This window comes from Phodopus roborovskii, unplaced genomic scaffold (assembly GCF_943737965.1).
Source record: "Phodopus roborovskii unplaced genomic scaffold, PHOROB, whole genome shotgun sequence".
Lineage (NCBI taxonomy): Eukaryota > Metazoa > Chordata > Mammalia > Rodentia > Cricetidae > Phodopus > Phodopus roborovskii.
In genome coordinates, this window is record NW_026126418.1 from 1,998,934 (window position 1) to 2,020,547 (window position 21,614).

A 21,614-nucleotide genomic window follows, 5' to 3' on the forward strand; every position below is an offset into this window, starting at 1 on the left:
CTCTGCCTCCTGAATGCTGGGATTAAAGGCTTGTGCTACCACTGCCTAGCTTGCCACAACACATTTTTAAGAAGGAAATTATACGTGTTTCTAAAAATACTCCCTAGAGAGAGAGTGACTTGTGGCCACAGGATTTTTCAAACCCTAATCAGGAAGAACATTTCAATAATCTACAAGGAATGCCAACACCAGCTATAGACAGAAGAAGTTTCCTGAGCAACGACTTTCCGGGTACAGACATCACTTCAAATAACATTTGGGAATATCTCAAGAGAGAAGGTCCTTTCCAGTTACCCTTGATATTGGATATGCTACCCTACACAGGGCTCAAAACTGCGTGCAAGGTACTTCATAAAATGTACTGGGTTGACATATTCAATCTTCTACCTTCATGCCTCCAAACAGTAAGACCTAGAAACACACAGGTTTGCTCATTTCCACACAGTACAAGAAGTGGGCCTGAAAGCAACTAACTTGTTTGGAATGTAAGTCATCATCCAAGCCCATGGCATATGGCTTCACACTCCTCAACTCCCACATCCAAGCAAAAATGCAATTGGCATCCAAGTGTGCACAATCTCAGTATAAGAAATGGCAGTGGTTTATAGAACCCACAGGGCCAGAATATTCTGCCAGACTAGAGAGGGAGAAAGGGGTACAAAGTGGCAGGAACAGGAGGAAATGTTCTAAAATGAAAACAAAGCATGCTCTTCCAGTGTAGAAAAATGGCTACTTATTTAAAAAGTAGTTTTCCATTGGGTGGTACCTCCTACAGGGCACCTTCCTTCTCTATCTTCCTTCAGGTTTAGGAGTACATGACTGCAGGAGAGACTTCGGAAATAACATAGAAAGGCAATTGAGTGGATTTAAGTCTGATGCCTTTAAAAGGCTTATTTTAGATGTGTTCTTAAAGAAATTCTCCCTTGATTCTCTGACTCAATCAGCATATATGGTCTGCCTCTAAGTATGGGTTCCCCAGGGATCAAAAGCCCATTAAGCGTCATAAAGGGACATACCGTACTAAAAATCAGCAATTCGCTGTGGGTCCCTCTACCTCTCTGAGCTGTTAACAAGCTGCAGGTAAAATTCTCTCTCTGTCTCTGCCTCTCTCTCTCTCCGTGTGTGTGTGTGTGTGTGTGTGTGTGTGTGTGCGTGCGTGCGTGTGTGTGTGTGTCCCCTAACCTTAATATTCTAGTACTATAGTATTAATAATGGATGATTTTAGCATATTTGACAAAAACTGGGTGGCTTAGGATTCTACATAATTCTGCTGTTAAACCCATTCATTTATCAATAACAGTTTATTGGTGTACTAGGTGCTATCTTATGCACTGGGGATAGATAAACGAAATAGCTGTGACCTTTGCTCTCCATGCTACTTTCAATAAGTACTTATCAACTGATCAACTGTAACACTTTCAATATCACTCCTACAAGGAGCCAAACAATTCCTCTTTCTCATGTTGTGGCAAAGGACTGCAGCATCCAAATGGAGCCCGGCCACTTAATGTCCCATATGAGAGATGCCAATAAGCCATTCTTAACATACTGATGAGCAAGTGACCTGAAATGGAAGGGGAAAACTATAAGGAAGAAATTAAAGCAAGCAAGGAAAGTGATTAAGGAGTGCTTAAATGAGCTTATTAATATGGGAGCAATTCTCAGCACAGGTGGGGGGGGGTCAGAAAAAAATGGCTATGAGCCAAAGAATAGAGGAAATAGCAATGAAGACTCAAGTGACAGGTAGGAGATGCATTATTAATGGTGGGTTCAGGGCACTAGAGGGGATCCAAGATGAACCAACATCTATCCTATCCTCAGATAACTCCTACTCTAGATAGGGAACTATTGATATTTAGGACTATCAGTGGAGATTTTTGCCAAGTTGTAAATTCAAAACCAAAAGTAACTGGTGCTAGAATGTGCATGGGGTTAAGTCATGTGACAATGAGTAAAGCTGTTCTTTTGTTCTTCTTTCCTGTAGGGAGTTCCCCCACCCGCGCTGGGATTAGGCTATACAGGTGCACATCTATAGATCCCTGGTCACACTGCTATAGCACACCAGTACATTCCTGGTCACCAGGGAAACCTGATACCTCCTAAGAGGCTATCAGTGGTAACATCCAGATAAATAAACACTTCTGTGAGCGTTATTACACCCCAGGAAATATAGTTGTGATATATAAATCAACTCATTTAGCTTTCCCACTGTCTCTAGAGAAATATAACTATTTCTCCTTACTTACAGATGAGAAAATGGAAAAGTTAACTTCACCAAACCGCACACAACAGGTTCAATAGATAAACAATAACTGAGTTAAGAAAACAAAACAAAACAAAGTCACTCCATCTTCTGGGAAACATATACACATTTAACAGTTTCTTCTGGGGGCGGATTTTTCTTCCTTTTCTTCTTCTGACGCTCTGGTATTCTAGAGTCTACCATTTAGCTGCCCATACCTAGAACCGCACCACATACTTACTCTGACAGAACATGACTCAAACTTGCTACAGTCCATGTTGCCAAACACTAAATTCTTTTGATTCTCTAACTCCTTGAGCAATAAAGTTGAAAATCTACTTCTAGACCTCAAAATCTATTTCAAAACTATATGCCTTTTGTGTAAACTTAACTACATTTCCTTAAATTCCTGAACCCTCTCACTTTAAAAGAGACAGACAGAGAGACAGAGACAGTGAGAGGGCACAAGGGAAATAAACTCACCACATTCCGTGTACCAGGACCGCCTTCCTACGCCCTCACCCGATTCCACATGTGAGCAAACAAGATACATAAATCTGAGCAGATTGGTGGTTCATATAAGCAATCCAGACCTTACCATGCCTCTCTGAACTGCCTCCAATTCATCAAAACTGGAGACACCCAGTTATATATGGCATTATCCTCCATTAGCTGAAACACACCAATAAATTTCCAAAATGTAGAATCAGCACCCAAAAAAAAAAAAGTGGAGAAATCATCTATTGCGGAAGTCCTAGCGGCCCCACCCCCTCTGCAATCTCAGATCATGCATAATGCAACACGGCGGCCACTAACAGCAGGCACGCACCAGATAATTTACACTTGTTTTTATGGACACAAGGAACTGATCTTTGAAGCTGTCCCTAATGAGATTCCGCTTGGCCCTAACAGCATCCTGAGAGAGTGTTCCGGTATTTTCTACTTGGCATCCAGTGCATATTTATAATGCCCAATACAGGCTGGTTTAAATTGCACATGTGGATTTTGGTGTCTTCTCTATTTTAGAGACCGCCATATACTAAAGAGGACTGACTCCTCAATTACTAAACCCTGCCTTACCCAAATAATGTCACTGTCAGTTGTTATAGGCGCTTTTCAAACAGGCAAGTCCATCAAAGGGCTTCTACCTGCAGGGCAGAAAGCTGCACCAACCCTAACCCTGCTTGTAAGTCCAGAGACTCAATTAGGCCTTTAGCCAAAGGGCATCTCCAGAAAGGCTAATTTCATAACCCATTGGAGGCAGCCACAGCCTCAGGAAAGGCTGAGGAGAAAACCTGGAGTAGGTCACCTATATTAAATACTTCCTACACCCAAAGGGCTTATACTTTCTTATTTTCTCTCTTCTATGAGTATCTCTACCCCAGGTGAAACTCCTTTTCAGGCCTAGATGTTGTAACAGGGTTTTGTTGTTGTTGTTGTTGTTTTTTTTTTTTTTTTTTTTTTTTTTTTTTGCCCCTGGGGATTTTTCTTCTTCTCACCATCCAGTACTACAGGAGTCTACAGTTTAGGGGCTCATACTTAGATTTCTACTGACTTTTATTTGGTTTTCCTTAACGTCCATTTCCTAAAGACTTTCCAGTTGCTAGGACACCAAAGTTGTAATCAGAGTTTTATCTGCATCTAACCCAAATCACAGACTCTGTCAAAACAGTGGCTCTACAAGAGTTTCTGTTGTTGTTCATTTTGTTTTTCTTTTTGTACATTAACTGGCCTTGAACTCACAGAGACCAGTCTCTGTCTAGGCCTGCCTCTGCCTCCTGAAAGCTGGGATTAAAGGTGTGTCCACCATATCCACATTTGATATTTTTAAGGATGTAGAAAGGAACCAACGAGGCAGGGAAAGGGAGGTAGGAACATGAAAAAGAACAAAGTATAATTGCATATATGTATGGAAATGTCATACTGAAATCCATTAGTTTACTAACTTACTAAGAAAAGTTGTGAGACAAAAGAATGAGTGTACTATTTCAAAAACAAAACAAAATAAAAAATACAGCAGAGCTGTTAAAAACACAAAAATCCAGAATAAAAGTGGCTTGCCTTAAACAAAATACATGACTCCCGTTATGACAGATTGTTGTTAGTCAGAACCTAGGAAGCAGGCTGAAATGGATCTAAATTAATCTCATACTTCTAGCCCTCAGTCCACAGTCACTGAGTTCCAACAGGATCAATACACCAGCAACAACGGAGTTGCTTTCCAAAGCCTCCTCTTTAAAGTTACAAAATAACACAGGAACCTCAAGTCTTTAGGTTCTAGACCAGTTGTTTTCAACCTGTGGGTCAGCCACCTCTTTGGGGTTGCATTTGAGATTCCTGCAATCATATATTTCTATTATTATTTATAACAGTAGCAAAATTACAGTTACAAAGTTACAACAAAAATATTTATATAGGTTGGGGGCCACCACAACATGAGGGACTGTATTAAAGGGCTGAACCATTAGGAAGATTAAGAACTACTGGTCTAGTTGAAAGTGAATTTTCAATATTCTTTTCTTGTTAGAAATAAACTTATCAAAACCAGAGTAAACCAAAGGTAGAAAAGATAGTAACATTAGTGCAGGGACTCTGCAAATATTGAGTATATTTCAGGTGCACCCAAAATACCACGTGAGAGAATTACATGTTACCTTTTATAGACAAGTACACTGTCAAGTATAAATACATGGCCTCAAAGTGACTGGACATTACAAGGTGGCAGGGACTTTTTGGAGGAGCACATACTAGGCCTTTGAGTCCCTGAAAACCCAACTTCATTTGACAGGAATCTGAAGAGTGTCTAGACTCCAATTAAGACCATGAAATGGGATACAAATAACAAAAAGCAAAAACTTAAAATCAATGGAGTGAGTTGCTATCATCAGATTATAGCCTAGTGGGAGGCAGGCAGTTCAAACTGGAAAATCCACTTTGGAGATAGTTGGTTTGGTGCTTAGAAAGAGTTTCCTGCTCTTCCAGAGGACTCAAGCTTGGTCTGAGGATCCATGGCAGACAATTTAGAACTTCCTATAACTCCAGCAGCAAGGGATCCCATGTCCTCCTGTAGAGGACACACACACACACACACACACACACACACACACACACACACACACACACACACAAAATAAATCTTTAAAAAAGAAAATATACTTTTGTTATGTGCAATTACGGGGAAAGCCTTATGTGTCACTTGCCAGCATTCTGGGTGCTAGACAGGGTAGAGGGTTCCCTAAAAAGTGACAAAAGGGTTGGCCAAATTGCTCTGGTGGTAGACCTCTTGCTTAGTACACATTAAGCCCTGGCTTTGATCTTCATTATCACCCAAACAAGGTATGGCAGCTCAACCTTCACTCCAAGTATCTAAGAAATAGAGGGAAAAACTAAATACTAGAAAGGTGGCCAAAGTGGAAAGTTGTAGGTGCACCCCAGGCTCATTCATAGCCCTGCAAATGGGAGCAGAGGACCAGTTTGCTGCACCTCCAGTTAAAGAAGCAGAAATAGAGGAAGAATGTCTAGAAACTGGAGTTCCAACGCAGCTTTCCTTCAATGTCAACACCAAATCCAGACAGCTTTGAAGACCTTGGGAAATGTCGGTGGACATCTCACCAAAGCTGGCACTAACTGTTGCCAAATGTCTGCCTGGCACCAACATACAGACTAAATTGGCCATGAAAACCTCTCTGTAGTCTTGCTCTTCTCAAAGGAAATCATTTTGTGATCAAGAATGTGGCTCACCCAGAGGCCAGGCTTACAGGGAGGCCCTGGATTCTGAGCTTAACTCAATTGCACGGTTTAGGGCAAGAGTCTCATGTTTCAGATGTGCAGCCAAGTAATCTGATCCCGGCAGACTTTTAATGGCTTCTAAAAAATCTCAAGTGTTAAATCCTTTTCCCAGCCTCCCCCAGAGCAATCAGAAGGTGTTTGTTCCCCAATTCCCACTATCCCCCAATCTCCTATCCTAATAAACAGTTGCTAACTCACTATTGTTGAATACTTATTCAATCCTAGAGTTTTTCATATGTGATACTTTAAAAAAAAAAAAAAAAAAAAAGGAACACACAAAGCAAGTAAAAGGATAATGAAAGTAAAATGCTTAGAAACCCTGCTTGACATCAGGGACAAGACCTTGATCTTGAATGCTTAGGAATTTGAGAAGAACCTCTTTACCCAAGCAGTTCCACAAATCCAGTGACAGGCACACAGTGAGAATTACATACCCCCCCATACACACACACACACACACACACACACACACACACACACACACACACACACACACACGGCTAGTGGTTCAAGTGTTGAAGGTATTGATTGTATTCATGTCCATCAGTAAATTCAACAAGATTTACTCCCTCTCTCCTGGTTCAGGATCTCTTGGGAGAAGATACAACCCTAAAAAATGTCTCAACACAATAAATGTAACAGCATGAAGAAGGCCATGGGGGATGACAGACTGTGTCCTCCTACTTACCTAGGTTTGTGTGCTGAAGCAATCATGATAACATTATTAATAACAATAACCACATACAAGTTACATTTATACTAGACACTCTGCTAGTAACTATGTATCATCTAACAGAACCTCAGCATTACCTACTTTAAAAGGATTTTAATGAATTCTAAAACCAATGTGTGTATATATATGTGTGTGTGTGTGTGTGTACATATATATACATACATTATAATTTTTTATGTATTGCTTTAAATAATGTGTGTGTTACATGTACATGATTGAGGGAGGGGTTAGTAGCCATAAGCACGCATGTGCAGGCCACCTCCTTGACTTGAAATAAAGTGTTTCACTGAACTGAACTTTAATTTAACCAGGCTACCTTGTTCCCTCTGAAGATCCATTCATTTGTCTCTATGTCCTAATGCTAGGTTTCTTTTAAATACAGGGTTGTTGCCCTGGCTGGCCTTTAACTCAGTGATCAACCTGCCTTTGCCTCCAGAGAGCTGGCCTTAAAGGAACAAGCCACCACACCTGCTCAGCAATACTTGAGAAAAAAAAAAAAAATACATTGATCTGTGGGTATAGGTGTGCATATGAACACACACACAAACACATACAAGCATGCATACATGCATGCACACACATAGGTGCTGGAAGATCAAACTCAGGTCCCAGGCTTGGTCAAACATGTTCTTACTCATTTTGTTGCTCCTGTTACTCCTTATTTGTGGGGGAGGGGCAAGGAGGCACACTAAGATTCTCACAGCAGGCTTAGATGACTCAGTAAGTGAAGGCACTTACTATAAAGCCTAAGGACCAGAGTTCAATCCCCCAGGATCCACATGGTAGAAGGAGAGAACTGACTCCCATAAGTTGTTCTCTGACCTACACAACAGTGCCATGTGACCATAAACACACACACACACACATACACACCCTCTCTCCATGCTTCCTCCACTCTTGAAAATTTGTAAAAAGATCTCTATAAAGCTGAGTCTTCAGTAGCAGAGAATACACATGAAGAACACATGTAAGGGAACAAGCAAGGGGTAGGCTAAAGTCTGGCTATACTTTGTTCTAATAACTCGAATGTTTTCATTTTTACGAACACTATTAATTGTGCCCATGTTTCTGCTTTGCAACAATCACACACACCATTCCTAAGCTACCCACTGTTTAAAAAAAAAAAAAAAAAGAAAAGCACTCAAGCTCCCTTTCCCACACCCCCACTACTTAGCCTTTTATTAGGATAAGGAGTCCTGCATGGCTCCTGCAGCTTGGGCTCCAGCACCTCAGGAAACCGCATTGCCCTGTATGCTTGGTGTTTATAATGTGGCGAGCACTCCCCGTGAGCATGAGCTCACCACTAATGTGCACTAATAGCCAGAAAACTCATTTTCATTCCACACTTGACAAAATAAACACCCCATAAAGGCAGGTAAGCAGAAGCCTCTCTCACCCTGAGCTGTTCAGCTTCAACCTTCACGAACGGTGAACAGCTGAAGGGAAGTGACCCCAGCACATACAAAACAGAGTTCTGGTATATAAAGAGTCTGGAACCAAAGCTCAGCCCTTCTGTAAAGTTAAATTGTTCTTTTATTCCCCCCCACCCCCCTCTATCAGGGTTCCTCTCGCTAACGCAGAGTTTGCAAAGGCTCTTTCAGCACAAATCCTGGTTGAATTAGCAGGATCTAGATGAGCCTGTAGGGAAAAAACCAGAGCACTGAGTTACCAAAGGGCTCTGCTCTCTCTTTTGTCCACAGAAAATGAAGCCCTGCTTACATGCTGGAGGAAATATTTCAAAACATTCTCTTTTTTCTCAAAGTGAAGAATTTATGGAAACAGATAATTAACAGCAAATGACAAACAATCCAAGCAATAAAGGTCCCAGTTTGGTTGCCAAGATGATGGTATCAAATTCCAAGATAAACAGTGAAGCGTGCCATGGCCATTAACATCCTGGTGGGATGGAGATGTAGGAGTGGAGCCACCCCTGACCAATCATCAAGGGCCAAGGGGTGGAACAGACCGTCTCCGGGGGATTATTGTTTCCCTCTGGGATTCAGGGGTTTGCACAGAGCAGGACACCTCTGCCTTCCTGTCTCACATAGGAAGACAGACTTGCAGTACAGAAGAGTTAGGAATTAACATTCTTTAAGAACTAACTCTTCCTTGTCCAGTCTCACCAAACATTCACCTCTCCCCATTCTTTTCTTTCCTAGGTTTGTAAGCTCAAAATAGCATTGAGTGCTACCAGCCATGCCCACAGCATAAGGTTAAAGCACAAGGTGAAAACCAGTTAACTAGCAGAAATCAGAGCTGGGGCCCCAACATCTCCTGGATACAACACATCGTGAACTAAGGACACAACAGCTTCAAATCTTCTTACGTTTCTCAAAAGCCAGTTCATAGGTCACCATGTATCAAATACACTTCCAAAGAAATGAAATCCAAATGTGAAGTTTTGAATCACCTAAAATGGCATTTTTTAAAAAAAATCATTCCATTTCAGAGATCAAAATAGGTCAACCACCAAAAATTGCTGTCCTGGCCATTTGTAGACTCACAGGTATGTTGGGTCATGCTGTGAACTCAAGAGAGCCATGGCACTGTTTTGTCTCATCTCCTTGCTGACCGCAGTTCATGGATGCTGATTCTTTCCCATTATGAAAGCCAAGGCCAGTGCATCCCAGTAGCCAACAAGAGCTCTGATGTTTGGATACACCTGCTGTATTCTCTAGGAAATTCAAGGGCAAGGCAGGCTATATGTTTGATGAAGGCCCATGTCCCAACTCAGAGATGAGCACCTTTCTACTACAACCTCATATGGAAGAGCAAGGGCATCTCTTAGATCCAAATTTTACAAATTCTACCCTCAAGAACAAATCACCGACAATGGGTTCCACCCCCTAATGTTATGATTTGGAGGTTAGATTTCACTTATAAATCTTGAAGAAACACAAATGTTTAAACATCATACACGACATTTATCTAAGCATGACAAATAAACACTGAGTAAGTTTTTAAAAGTAGAACATGTTAAATACAAGGTAGTAAGAGCAGTGGGGAATTCTGTAATTATAAAATAAAATGCAGGGTGGATAGATGGCTCAGTGTATATGCCTCTCAAACTGGTGGATCTGAACTCTGAGCCACATTCCCCATGTGGGCACAGCAACACATGTCTGAGGCAGATCTCTGGAGTTGAGTGGCCAGCCAGTCTAAACACTCAGTCTCAGGTATAGGGAGAGACTGCCTTTGCCAAAAATAAGGTAGAGATGACCTGTAGCCTCCACACAAATGCAGACATTCACTCATACTGCCATTCACAAACACACACACACACACACTATGGTGTGGTGGCTTCCTTTTATCTCTAAATGTTAGAGCAAATCCAACTAAAACAAAAATGGGGATTTTAAATTTTTTTTTTTTTTAATTCAAGAGTTATACAGAGTTGGTAAAATGTCTATGTCACATAGCCGAAGGCTAAATCTTCCAGAGAATTAGAAAACCGTGGTAAGGCTGCTTAGCTAGTGAAGTTAATTTTTCTTGATTTCAGCTTTATTTTAAACTATGTGCACAACACGTGAAAGGCCTGAATCTTAGGACTGTGATACTTCTAAAACCAAACTCGAATAAACCACTCTCTAAGCCAGTCAGTGTCAATGCCAAAATAGCCCACAGCAAGACCGAAAAAGGCATGTGCCTCATCCAAGAATTATCAAATCTTTGAGCTGCAAGGTTTCATGGGCTGACTGCACAAGAAATAAATGGGTTTGAGCAGAGGCCATGTTACAAGCTAGAGTCCTGCTGTCTGTTAAGGAAGCCAACCCAGGAACATTAATAATGCTCTCACTGAGATCTTTAAGCTCATGCTTGCTTATTGAATGTTCATGCTAGTTTGCATCTCTTCTTACATCTTATTTATTTATTTAGTGTGGGTGGGACAGGGTGCATCCATGCCATAGCAGAGCAGGCTTGTGGTTTGGTGGCAAGCACCTTTATCCTCTGAGCCATCTTGCCTTTGTTCAACTCTTTTAAGCATGTAACACCAAATGAGACAGAACATTAACTATAAACTAGAACAGCATATATTTATGATTTACAGTAAGAAAGGAAAAGCTGAAAACCCTGCAAAAATGCATTTTCTCATATACATATGTATTTCAACATTTCGTTGTCAATGGTAGAAACTGAAAGAAAAAAAAATCTCTAGAGCAAAACAGTACAAATATGTGAACCCAAATACTGCAAGGACCAACAAATCGCTAGTTGGTACTGCACCACAGATATACACTGGAAGTGTTCTTTTCACATTAAAAGAGAGAGAGCCAGGCTGGCATGGTAGTCTACAAAGTGTCTATGATGATATGGTAGCACCTAAACACACCAGTATGCTATGTAAGTCAAAAGGGGCAAACAGCATGCAAAGGAGAGAGCTAGGGAATCCTGAGAAGGGGGAAACATGCTCACAGAGACAACAAGCTTTGCCTCTTACAGGAAGCAGTTCAGAATGGCACACAGTGTATAAGACAAGATATGGTAGGATATCTTGTCTCCAAGTGAGTGCTATTAGCACCCCTTATACATCTTAAAATCTCACCTTTGTATATTCTAAAGATCTCAGAATTAAAGCTAAATCCATCTTATAAATACTAACTTCATCTCTCACTGAATCAGAGTACCTCAGCCAAAGAAGTTGAGAGAACGCCTATGAAGGGGCTGGCCTGAGATCTTTCAAGTAGCAGGACCTGTCTGTCCACTAACTGTGGATAGTCTCCTTTATCATCTTTCTCTATCTCCAAAATGTAGAAAAAAATCCAGACATACTGTACCACTCAGCACTTTGGAATTTGAGACTAAAGCAGAAGGCTGGGAAATATAGGGTCAGTCTGGGAGACACATGGCAAGCCTGCCTCACAAAAACAATACAACTAACAAATTCAGGGCCAGTGGGATGGCTCAGTGGCAAAACACCTTACCTTACCTCGTGTGCATAAGGGCTTAGATTTGATCCCCAGAACCCTTGTAAAAATTCCAGGGATGGAGATGCAGGCTTGTAATCCCAGCACTGGGGGGGGGGGAAGGGGGGGGAGGACAGAGACTGGAGGATTCCTAGGACTCACTGGTCAACCACTTTAGCCTAATTGGTAAATGTCAGGTCAATAAGAGGCCTGTGTCAAAGGAAGAGGGCACTGTTTCGGATGATGGCAGCCAAAACCATGGTTCTTTTCTGGCCTCCACAGACAAGCACACACACTTGCATGAACCAGCACACACATAACAACACTTGCATGTGTATAGTCACAAATATATGCACATACACACAAATACAAAAATCCAGATCTAATCTTGGATATAATGTGTTTTATTTGTTAAATTATTTTCCCTTCCTGATAGCCCAGTAGCCAAAGAAAGACAAAACATTTCTACCCAGTTATACAATCATTCAGTGAGGTTTCTAAGAATAAGTCCTTATAAACAAAATACCTAATCTTAGATTGTCTCTTTAATGCTTGAATGCAAACAAAGAGATCTGCAAAGTAGGGGGAAAGTTAGCTTGAAAATGAAGCCCAACTGTCAAAGACCACAAGGTGGTGGTATCCTGAGGGTGTGTATGGAGAAAGGATGTATGTTTTAAAAGAAACAAGAGAGGGAAGGAAAAGAAAGGCACTGTTTTTGTTCGAGTACAAACTAAAAAAAGAGCCATTCAGTATCTCCAAGGCAAACTTCAGATTGAAAATACCTTTGTAAATTATGGTCATGCTAATGTGCAGACCAGTGATAAATCTGTAATAAGAAAGAGAGTGTGTTTTTCTGAAAGAAGTGTATGTTTAGATTTTTGTACGAAGTATTAACACAGTCCATCTCTGCAGTAAAGAATAAACATCTACCTTGTTAGAAATTTTGCTGAACCCCAGACATTAATTCGTTCACTGATGCTATTTTCCTGCCATGTGAGAGTTCAAGCTCACTTCTCTCTTCCCATACAGCATCTCTACAAAGTCTCACTAATAATCTTTCCCCACAGAATATCACTAATGGTGTGGGGTTTATGTTCTTAACTTCAAATAGACCAAAAAAGAGGAGCAGGGGCAAGAAACACAAATCCAAAAAAAAAAAAAAAAAAAAAAAAAAAAAAAAAGAGGCTATTCAAGCCCTTAGAGCCTGGTAGCTAGTGAGCAGCCCAGAGTTCAGAGAGCTCCCTAAAGGTCAGGGTTAATCAGTGACCCCAACAGGACCAGAATCCAAGTGTTCATGACAGCAAGCTGCTGATACTATACTTACTGCTGCCTTCTTAAAAATGTTTCCTTACTAGGTAAATGAGATGGCTCAACTTGGGAAAATGTCTGCCTTGTCACACAAGCCCAACAGCAGCAGCTCAACCTCTGGAACCCATATCAAGGGGAACATGTAAGTTCAGCAGACAGGAAATTTTCATAGAAGCTCATGGACCAGTGGAGAATGAAAAATCAGAGACCCTCTGAATAAGATGGAAAGAGAACACCAGCTCTTAAAGGTTATCCTCTGACACCCCCCCCCCACACACACACACAGAGCAAAAAAAAAGTTTTTAAAGTCTTTTGTTGATAGGTATAGGAAGGATTAACATCCTCCTACACAGGAACAAGTTGAACACCCTTTGGCTTACTCCTTGACTGCATCATAAACTAGAAGAGAGTGTCACCCTAGGACGCTAAGTGAGACCCAATGGAAGGAGATGCACATTGAAGTAAGCTTTTAACACAAGACAGGGAGATGATTTATCATTCTTTAGAAAAATTAGCATAAAAATACCACATTTTTATAAAATTAATTCCAACCATACATAAGTAAAACATAAAGGTCACTACCCAATAATTGACACCAAGTGATTAACTTAGTGATCATTTGTAAACTGGTTTTTTGTCCTTCCCACATTTTTATATACATAAGCAAGTATCATTTTTATATAATAATTGTATTAGTTACTCTGATTGTTCTCACAACCAAATATTTGACAAGAAGCAACTTAGAAGAGGGAAGATTTGTTCTGGCTCATGGTTTGATGAGATTCAATCTACTATGATTGGGGAAGGGCATGACAATGTTAGAGCCTGATCACATCTCTGCCTATTGGGGATCAGGAAGAAGGGCAGTACACGATGGTCTAAACTACAAATCTCAGGTTCCATCTCCAGTGACAGACTTGCTTCAGTTAGGCTCCACATCCCACAGGATCCACAACCCCCAAAGAGCACCATGAGCTGCAGCCAAGTTGTCAAACGCATGCATGTGAGGGGCATTTCACAGCACACCTCTCTCTCCTTCTTTTCTGAACTCTGGATACCCTAATATAATCCTAAAATTAATGTGCTTCCTACCACATTCTTGAATAGGGGAGGAATGAAACTTCAGAGCAAATGAAACATCTATAAAAACTGCATTAATTTGTCATGAAATGATTATCAGGCACCTCAGAAGATCCCTTTTTGATTATCAGTGGCCACGCAACAAGGACGAATGCTACCCAAGGCAACAGTGGAACAAGAACAAGCTGTGCCTGGCACATTTTATAAGGCCAGGCAGTTCAGAAGCATCTTAACCCTGTACCCATCATTAGTACAAAGCCACAGTTGTCACTACATCTGTGTACCAAGTACTGTCTTCCAGTCCTGTGTGATTTCTCCTCTGATACAGGTATGGGCAACGGAAGGGGTTCATTTGGGGTTAACAAGCATTAGGACATTAAGCTCCACTTCACAGATGGCAATACTGAGACCTCAAATGTTTCCCACAAGCCAGTAACAAGTACAACCACACATTTTCAGCTGTTACTTCTTCCTGCTCCTGCCAAGGTATTCTGTGACAATCCTATTTAACACATCTGTTTTAACCACAGATAGCAGTTGAGAAACTTGAGGACTTGATAGGGGCCCAGAAGTCAGGTCCAGCCCAAGAGGAGAAAAACCTTGGTGGTCTTCACTGAACAGCTAGCTACATGTCACAGGGTTCCCACTCACTTGGAACTACTACTCTCATGGGGTAACTAGAAGTGTAGAGACCTTCCTGGCTGTTTACGATCTTGACAGGTACAAAATCACGTGCTGATGCTGACAATGCAGGAAATTCAGCCCCAAATCCCACCAGGAAAAACCTCCATGGTGCCCTTCAATGATTCCTTGAAGAAGACCAGACAAAACTGATCAGTGACTAGATGAAGGCGGTTTGGAATAAGAAAATCTGGAATCAATGAAACAAGCACTCATGGTAACAACTGGCACTGAGTATACAGTGGGTGCCACTCAACAGCTGGCACTGAGTATACAGTGGGTGCCACTCAACAGCTGGCACTGAGTCAACAGTGGGTGCCACTCAACAGCTGGCACTGAGTATACAGTGGGTGTCACTCAACAGCTGGCACTGAGTATACAGTGGGTGCCACTCAACAGCTGGCACTGAGTCAACAGTGGGTGCCACTCAACAGCTGGCACTGAATATACAGTGGGTGTCACTCAACAGCTGGCACTGAGTATACAGTGGGTGCCACCAGAATTTTCTGCACCCCTTTACTTTATCGACCTTTTATCAACCTCATCTTAGAGATGAAAAAAAGAAAATAGGATCCCACTGGTGCCGGCCACCTCTATATGATACCACTTTCTGATAAAGAGCAAGGGAGAAAGAAAATTCTGGGGCCTTAGTAACTGAAGGTGTGAACAAGGAAAAGTGCCAGAACAAGAGACAGATTTGAATTTGAAGTTCCCCATTGCCAACCCTTAAAAAAATTTAACGTCAGTACTGTGACCAACCATCCTGTTTTGCAAAGAACAGGGAGCTCCTCATAAAGCAGGGTTTCCAGCACTAAACACGACTGAGCTAAATGCCTTACCAGAGTATGTGATTAGGCTTCCCATCATTAAAAACACACAAAGTCTTTATGACATTTTCAGACCTAAAATGGTTCTTTTAATGCCTTCTCTAATCATCATTAAAAATACAACTTTTTCAACTTTCTGTTCAAGAAAGATGAAGGGCTTTGTGGACAGAGGAAGACCTGTTAATTGTTAGTTTTCAATCATCTCATCTGCCAGTATAATCAAGAATCTAAGTAAGAAAGGACTCACATTCTAGGCTAAATTTTGGTCTACTAACTCCAGCTGTGCTTTGATTTCCTTTTCTAAAGTCAGAAAGGATTACTTTTTTAAAAAGGAAAGAAAAGAAAGCCCTACGTCAGAAGCAAATTCAAAGAGATGTTTCTTAGAGAGTCTGGTAGCAATCTTGTTGGGGTTTATAGATAAGGACTAAATCTAAACCTCGTTAAACTGGTGAGAACCCAGCTCAAAAGTAGATGAGCTTCATAATGATGGCAACTGACTCTCTCTTATTTTTGCCCCTCACATTGGCACCTTACAAAAAAGTTTTGTTGTACTTGCAGTTTTAGTAAGTCATGGTTAAAGACAACACCAGTCATTTGGTACAATTATTTACCTATGAATAAACTGATGTCTGGGGAAGGGAAGTTGGTCAGAAGGGGTACCTGGAGAAGAGCTGGTCACAAAGCTAAACTGAGATTAAGCACATTAAGTGGGAAAGGAAAAATTCCTTAATTATGGTGAAACAATGCCCAGGGCTACCAGTAGTTCATACAAAGAAGACAAAGGGGCCTAGTATTTATCACTGGTCTCCACAGGCCTTAGATGAAAGTGGAGAAAGAAAGTGAATGGTGGGGAATGCAGAGCAAAATAAATGTGATGGGAGATGTCATTATGTATATATGTTTCTCATTCTGGTTAATGAAAAAGACTGTTGGCCAATAGGAAAGGAAGATAGGAGGGACTAGGAGACAAGGAGGAAAGAGGAAGTAGGAAGGAGGAGTCAACATGGAGAGTCTGGAGAGACTAGAACCACCAGCCGCCTCTCACTGGTAAGACCACGTGGAAATACATAGAAATGGGTTAATAATTAAGATAGAGCTAGCCAATAAGAAACTAGTAACTGGCCAACAGGATTATATCAAACACAGAGTCTCAGTGTGTTCATTGGGGCTGGCGCGGCGGCAGGGCAAGACCAGGCAGTGGGCGGAAAAACCCATACTCGTTACAAATGTGTAATGCTTCAAGTAGGAAATACAAACTCCCTATAGGGATGGAGCAAAACTGACATGGCATGTTGTAATTTTTCCAAAAGTCAAAGGAAATTTTAGGCTCAACATCTCACAAATACTTTACCATTACTTTAATTTCTATTTAGATAAGGGGTAATGTTTTTAATGCAATCAAAATAGAACGTGTTGCAGTCAAGGAAGATACCCAAGCTCCTACAACATACTAGGGGCAGTCATAATGCTAGGCCATCAACCTTCAAAGAAACAGCAGGCTCTTAGACGACAAGGTGAGACTCAGGCAGTGGTGAGCTACATTCCTGAATGACCCAGAATGACCCAGGTTTATCCTATCAACACATAATCAAATGTAATGAACCAATCAGTAGATCAGACAGAGAGGCAAGTAGTAGGTAGACAAAAGACAGATGGTGAGATGATAGACAGAAAAATAGTGGTAGTTAATATATAAAATAATAATACAGATAGAAAATATCAACAGACAATAAGTAGATAGAAGTGATATATAAATAGGTTAATATAATAAATTTAGATATATAGATATAGATTAATAATAAACAATTATATAATAAAATAAGTAGATAAAATATAATAGATGCTAGGTGGATAGGTAGATGGTAGAAAAATAATAATGGATGATACGTGTTAGACACAAATAGCAAAAACGTAGTAATAGATGATAGATCAGATAGACAGATGATAGATTAGATATAAATAGAAAAGGAAGAAAGAAAGGAAGAAAGAGAGAAAGGAAAGAGAAGGAAGAAAGAAAAAGAAAATAATAGAGGCCCTGTGAAATGGACGAAAGAAATGAAGGAACTAGGGCTGTCACCTGGAGCAGACAATTGTTCTACACTGGAAAAGAAGTAACAAGACAGAAGATAAGAGGCTTCCTGAGGGTGCAGGAAACTAAACTAGCCCAGAGCATATGATAACCAGAGCAGAAAATGTCACAACTGTAGGAAATAGCTAGCTCAAAGGCACTCACACAGAAGGGCCCAGGGGCTCTCAGGTGAGAGGAAGCCAAGCTGATTGATGAAAGGGAAAACCCACACAGGAGCCACCTGGGAGGAGCCCGGCATTCCCAGGCCAGAGTCCAGTGTCAGGCTGCACAGCTGTCTAGGTTGCCATTACAAACCTCTTTTTTGTTGCCCATGTTAGTTCTTTTGTTTTGTTGTTTTCTTTCCTCTTTTTCCCCCAAGAGAAAGACACACACACACACACACACACACACACACACACACACACACACACCCTTTGCCCCTTCAAAGTTTTCACAGCCAGATCTAAGACCAATTATAAGTTTAGGTGATTTAGAAACTATCTCAGCATTCTGTTTGCCAGTGGACTCCTGTGGGTAAGAGCAAATAAGAGGATGTCCGCGTAGCCAAGTGATGGCTGAGCGCTCCACTCATTTCCCAAGGAATCTGGGCAGAACAGCGTTCACTGTGCCTCACTGGAAACAGGATCCACAGAGTTCTTTGAGATCCCACAATAAAAATAACAGCCTGCCAAAGCAAGCTAAAAGGATGCTAAGCTACTATGCACAAATTTTGTAACAGATTTGAAGGGAATAAATGGAAACAATAAAGAGTATTTGTTGCATATACATATTTATTGTTCAGAAAACCTCTCATATTAACAAAGACACATTCCCCTACAAACTTCTGTCTCGTACTCTGTCAGCAGTCCCTCACAATCATGAGCAGATTCTCATGGAAAGCCAGCAGCAAGTTCTCAGGAACAGCTCAGCACTAACCATTTGCAAAGATTTTTTTCCTTCTTTCTTTTCTTTTGTTTTTTTTGTTTGCTTGTTTTCCAAGTTTGCTATTTTTGTTTTCCTACTTTGCATATAACTCATCACAGGTACTTTAGTAGCTTTCTAGAACATCTTACAAAACACCATCCCACTATTTACACAGGCAATCAAGGAAAACACCATTTTGTTTAGTTAATGTTTCTGAATTAGAGGTGTGTGTTATTACTATTTTTTATTAACATAAAACAATTACTAGAAGAGTCTGTGACTTAGGCATGTCCTGAGTTCAATTCAATCCTAACCTTTTTTCCCTCTCAACTACACAACAGAGTTCAAAGGGTTTCAGTCCTGCCATGAAAGACCAGTGTTAGACATTGGAAGGGTCCTCATAAAGAATGGACACAAGGCCTTGAATAAACAAGAGAGATGGTGACCTTCTGCCCCTTCCCCTGAAAGCCTGGCACTTCTGCAGCAGAGGACCAGACGAAAGTGGGTGTGTGGCCAGGTGCTTTGATGTCCTTGCCTCTGGGTTTCTCCTATACTTCCTCCTTAAATAGCCTAAAGCTTGACATGTATTCCTTCGTATCAGGAGTGAAAGAAAAGTTAAATTCCTGAGACCAAGTGTCCCACTCTTCTTTAACCCTTCGTTCCCCATATTGCTCAAGCCTTGCACAATGCAGCCCAACGTTTCACTGGCAACAGGAGAGATGATGTATTTAGCTATAGCTAGACAATTAGTCCCAATTAGGCTTATTTCCCAGATGAATGTAAAAGCTTAGTGGGGTGAAGTGTAAGAAAACATTGGAGAAATTTTAAAGAAATATTTCATCACGGGAGTAAACAATACATGGTAAAACAAACTGAACTAAGTAAGAGTAAGATGACACCTGCCAAAATTCACTGTGTGGCATTGGGAAAATAGCTTACCCTCTCAGTTCTTATCGATACAATATAAGCAACTTATCCTAATCCTTCGGAGGTTCTGAAGACCTAGTGTACTTTTGTGGCTGAATGTGCTGTAAAATTTTGAATAGTCACGCAGATACGAAGGGTTTCTCCTATGCTACATTTGAAACCACAGACACCCATCTGTTTTGGAAATCATTGGCTTCCACTCTCCCTAGCAAATGCAGAGGGAATAGTTTCTTTCGTTTTGCTTCTCTTTTCCTGATTATTATTAATTTTTTCTCTTTAACATTCAAGAGAAATACTTACATATGTACATGTGGCGGCTGGAATCTGCTCTGGTTGATGTTGTAGTGTGTGAATGCCTGGGTGGGGTTTGAGCTATACTCATCCACCGTTATGGTAACTTTGCCTTGAGAAGGAATCCCATGTGCCATCCTTCCTCCCTGTAGGCACGAGCAATTCACAACTCTCTGGAGCAAAAGCTGGAAGCAGGCATGGTGTGTTTCAGCCAACCTCTGAGTCCAAGGATCTACTCATCAACTCTTGTGCGTTCTAGAAGAAAAAACAAAACAAGCCATATATATGTGTGTGTGTATATACATTTATAAAAATTAAGAACAATGAGGAAGGCCGGTCTAAAACACATTAAGAATGGAATTTAGATATAATTACTGGCTGAGAAAAAAAATCTGAACTGATACTCTTTCCTCGTGGATATAACTGTTGCCTACTCCTTGCTGCATGTCCCTCAGAGTGGACTCTATACCCTTTATGGCATCACTAGATGCTAGTGAATCGTCTCAATGGAGTTCAAACTAAGAATTCCTCTCTAATTATAATTATGGCACTTAACGTGAATTGCAAAAGGGCCAAATCCACAGTTGCCATGGTGTCTAGCTATAAATGGTTTGTGCTAGAAGACTCCACCAAGCCTTCCCTGCTAATTGAAATATCTGGTTCTTACAAAATTGGTATCACATTATACAATCACTTGAAATCTTGATGGTTTGATGACCCACAGGACGAAATGACAAATGCAAACTCAAGGCTCTGTGCTCGTTAACAGACACTGGAGCCTAAAACCAGAATGCACTTGCAGACACTCTCTTAAATACACATTGCCTAGTAGACATACCAACTTCTCTCTGGCTAGCTATGACATATTTTCTTTCAGTACTCCAATCACTCAAGGGAAAGCCAGAGGCTCAAAGGTTTGGTCCCCAACTTTTTAACCCTAACCTCTCTCTTCCCTTCGGATGGGAGCACTTAGGGAGGCCAGCTATTATATCTGTGGCCTCATTCTTGGTGCCATGTAATTCTTGCTAGCTGGTCTCATGTCCTTGCTGCCACATGAGGTAGAGAAATGAAGCTATCTGTTTTAGTGGCAGATGTTCAAAGATGGAGGGAAGCAAGCCATTGCATGGAAGCTGTCGAAATCAATGATCAATTGGAGGAAATAGGAGGCACCACTCACTCCTTGGCAAACCCTCAGCTAACCTATACTCTTCTCTAAATACCCTAGCTCAGAATTCATATTTGCCATGTGCACTATTAAGCTCCAGAAATCTTAGCTATCTCAAATAAAAATATTTAGAATAATAAGACTAGGTTGAAATTTGGCATGGAACACCTTAAAATATTGAACAAAAGGCAGATGGCCTGCCATAGGCCATTTATTTTATTATTTTGCAACCCGGGGCTCCTGTAGTCCTCCATATGCTTGCTGGGCTAAGAAATTCCACAGTGTTCTACTCAAATGATTGTTTTGTCTTTTACATTAGTAAAGCAAGCTAGGTTACCCCCCCCCACCTGTGTTCCCAGAACATTCCCACAGCCAAGAAAGGAGCCCCTGGTGTTCTGGCATCTTTACCAAAATGTTTCCTTGGGTTCTCTTCTTCCTGACTTCATGGGGGGTGTGACACTGGTAAGCACCAGTTGATAGGGGATCTGGCTAGTAGGATTAGCTAAGTCAAATCTTGCTCTGCTCCTCTGCTGTAAGATATCTATAAAGAGCTGCTTAGGAATCATAATGTAGCAGTTTTCATACTAAGTTTGCAGCTGTTTCCTTAATTTCCTACACAATTATATTTTACTGTTATTTTGCATAACAGTAAAACACAACACCTGCTTCAAATTG

The 21,614-nt window shown here is 41.0% G+C and overlaps 1 protein-coding gene across 1 annotated transcript in view; it reads right to left on the bottom strand.

The window, feature by feature from the left end:
- Window positions 1-20,019, bottom strand: part of Mpped2 (metallophosphoesterase domain containing 2) — a 164,253-nt gene extending 144,234 nt beyond the window's left edge. The window contains exon 1 of the mRNA XM_051184034.1: window positions 19,784-20,019. Within this exon, the coding sequence (XP_051039991.1) occupies window positions 19,784-19,911 (128 nt within the window). The 5' untranslated portion in view covers window positions 19,912-20,019. The remainder of the gene's footprint in view (window positions 1-19,783) is intronic.
- Between the last annotated feature and the right edge of the window lie 1,595 nt (window positions 20,020-21,614).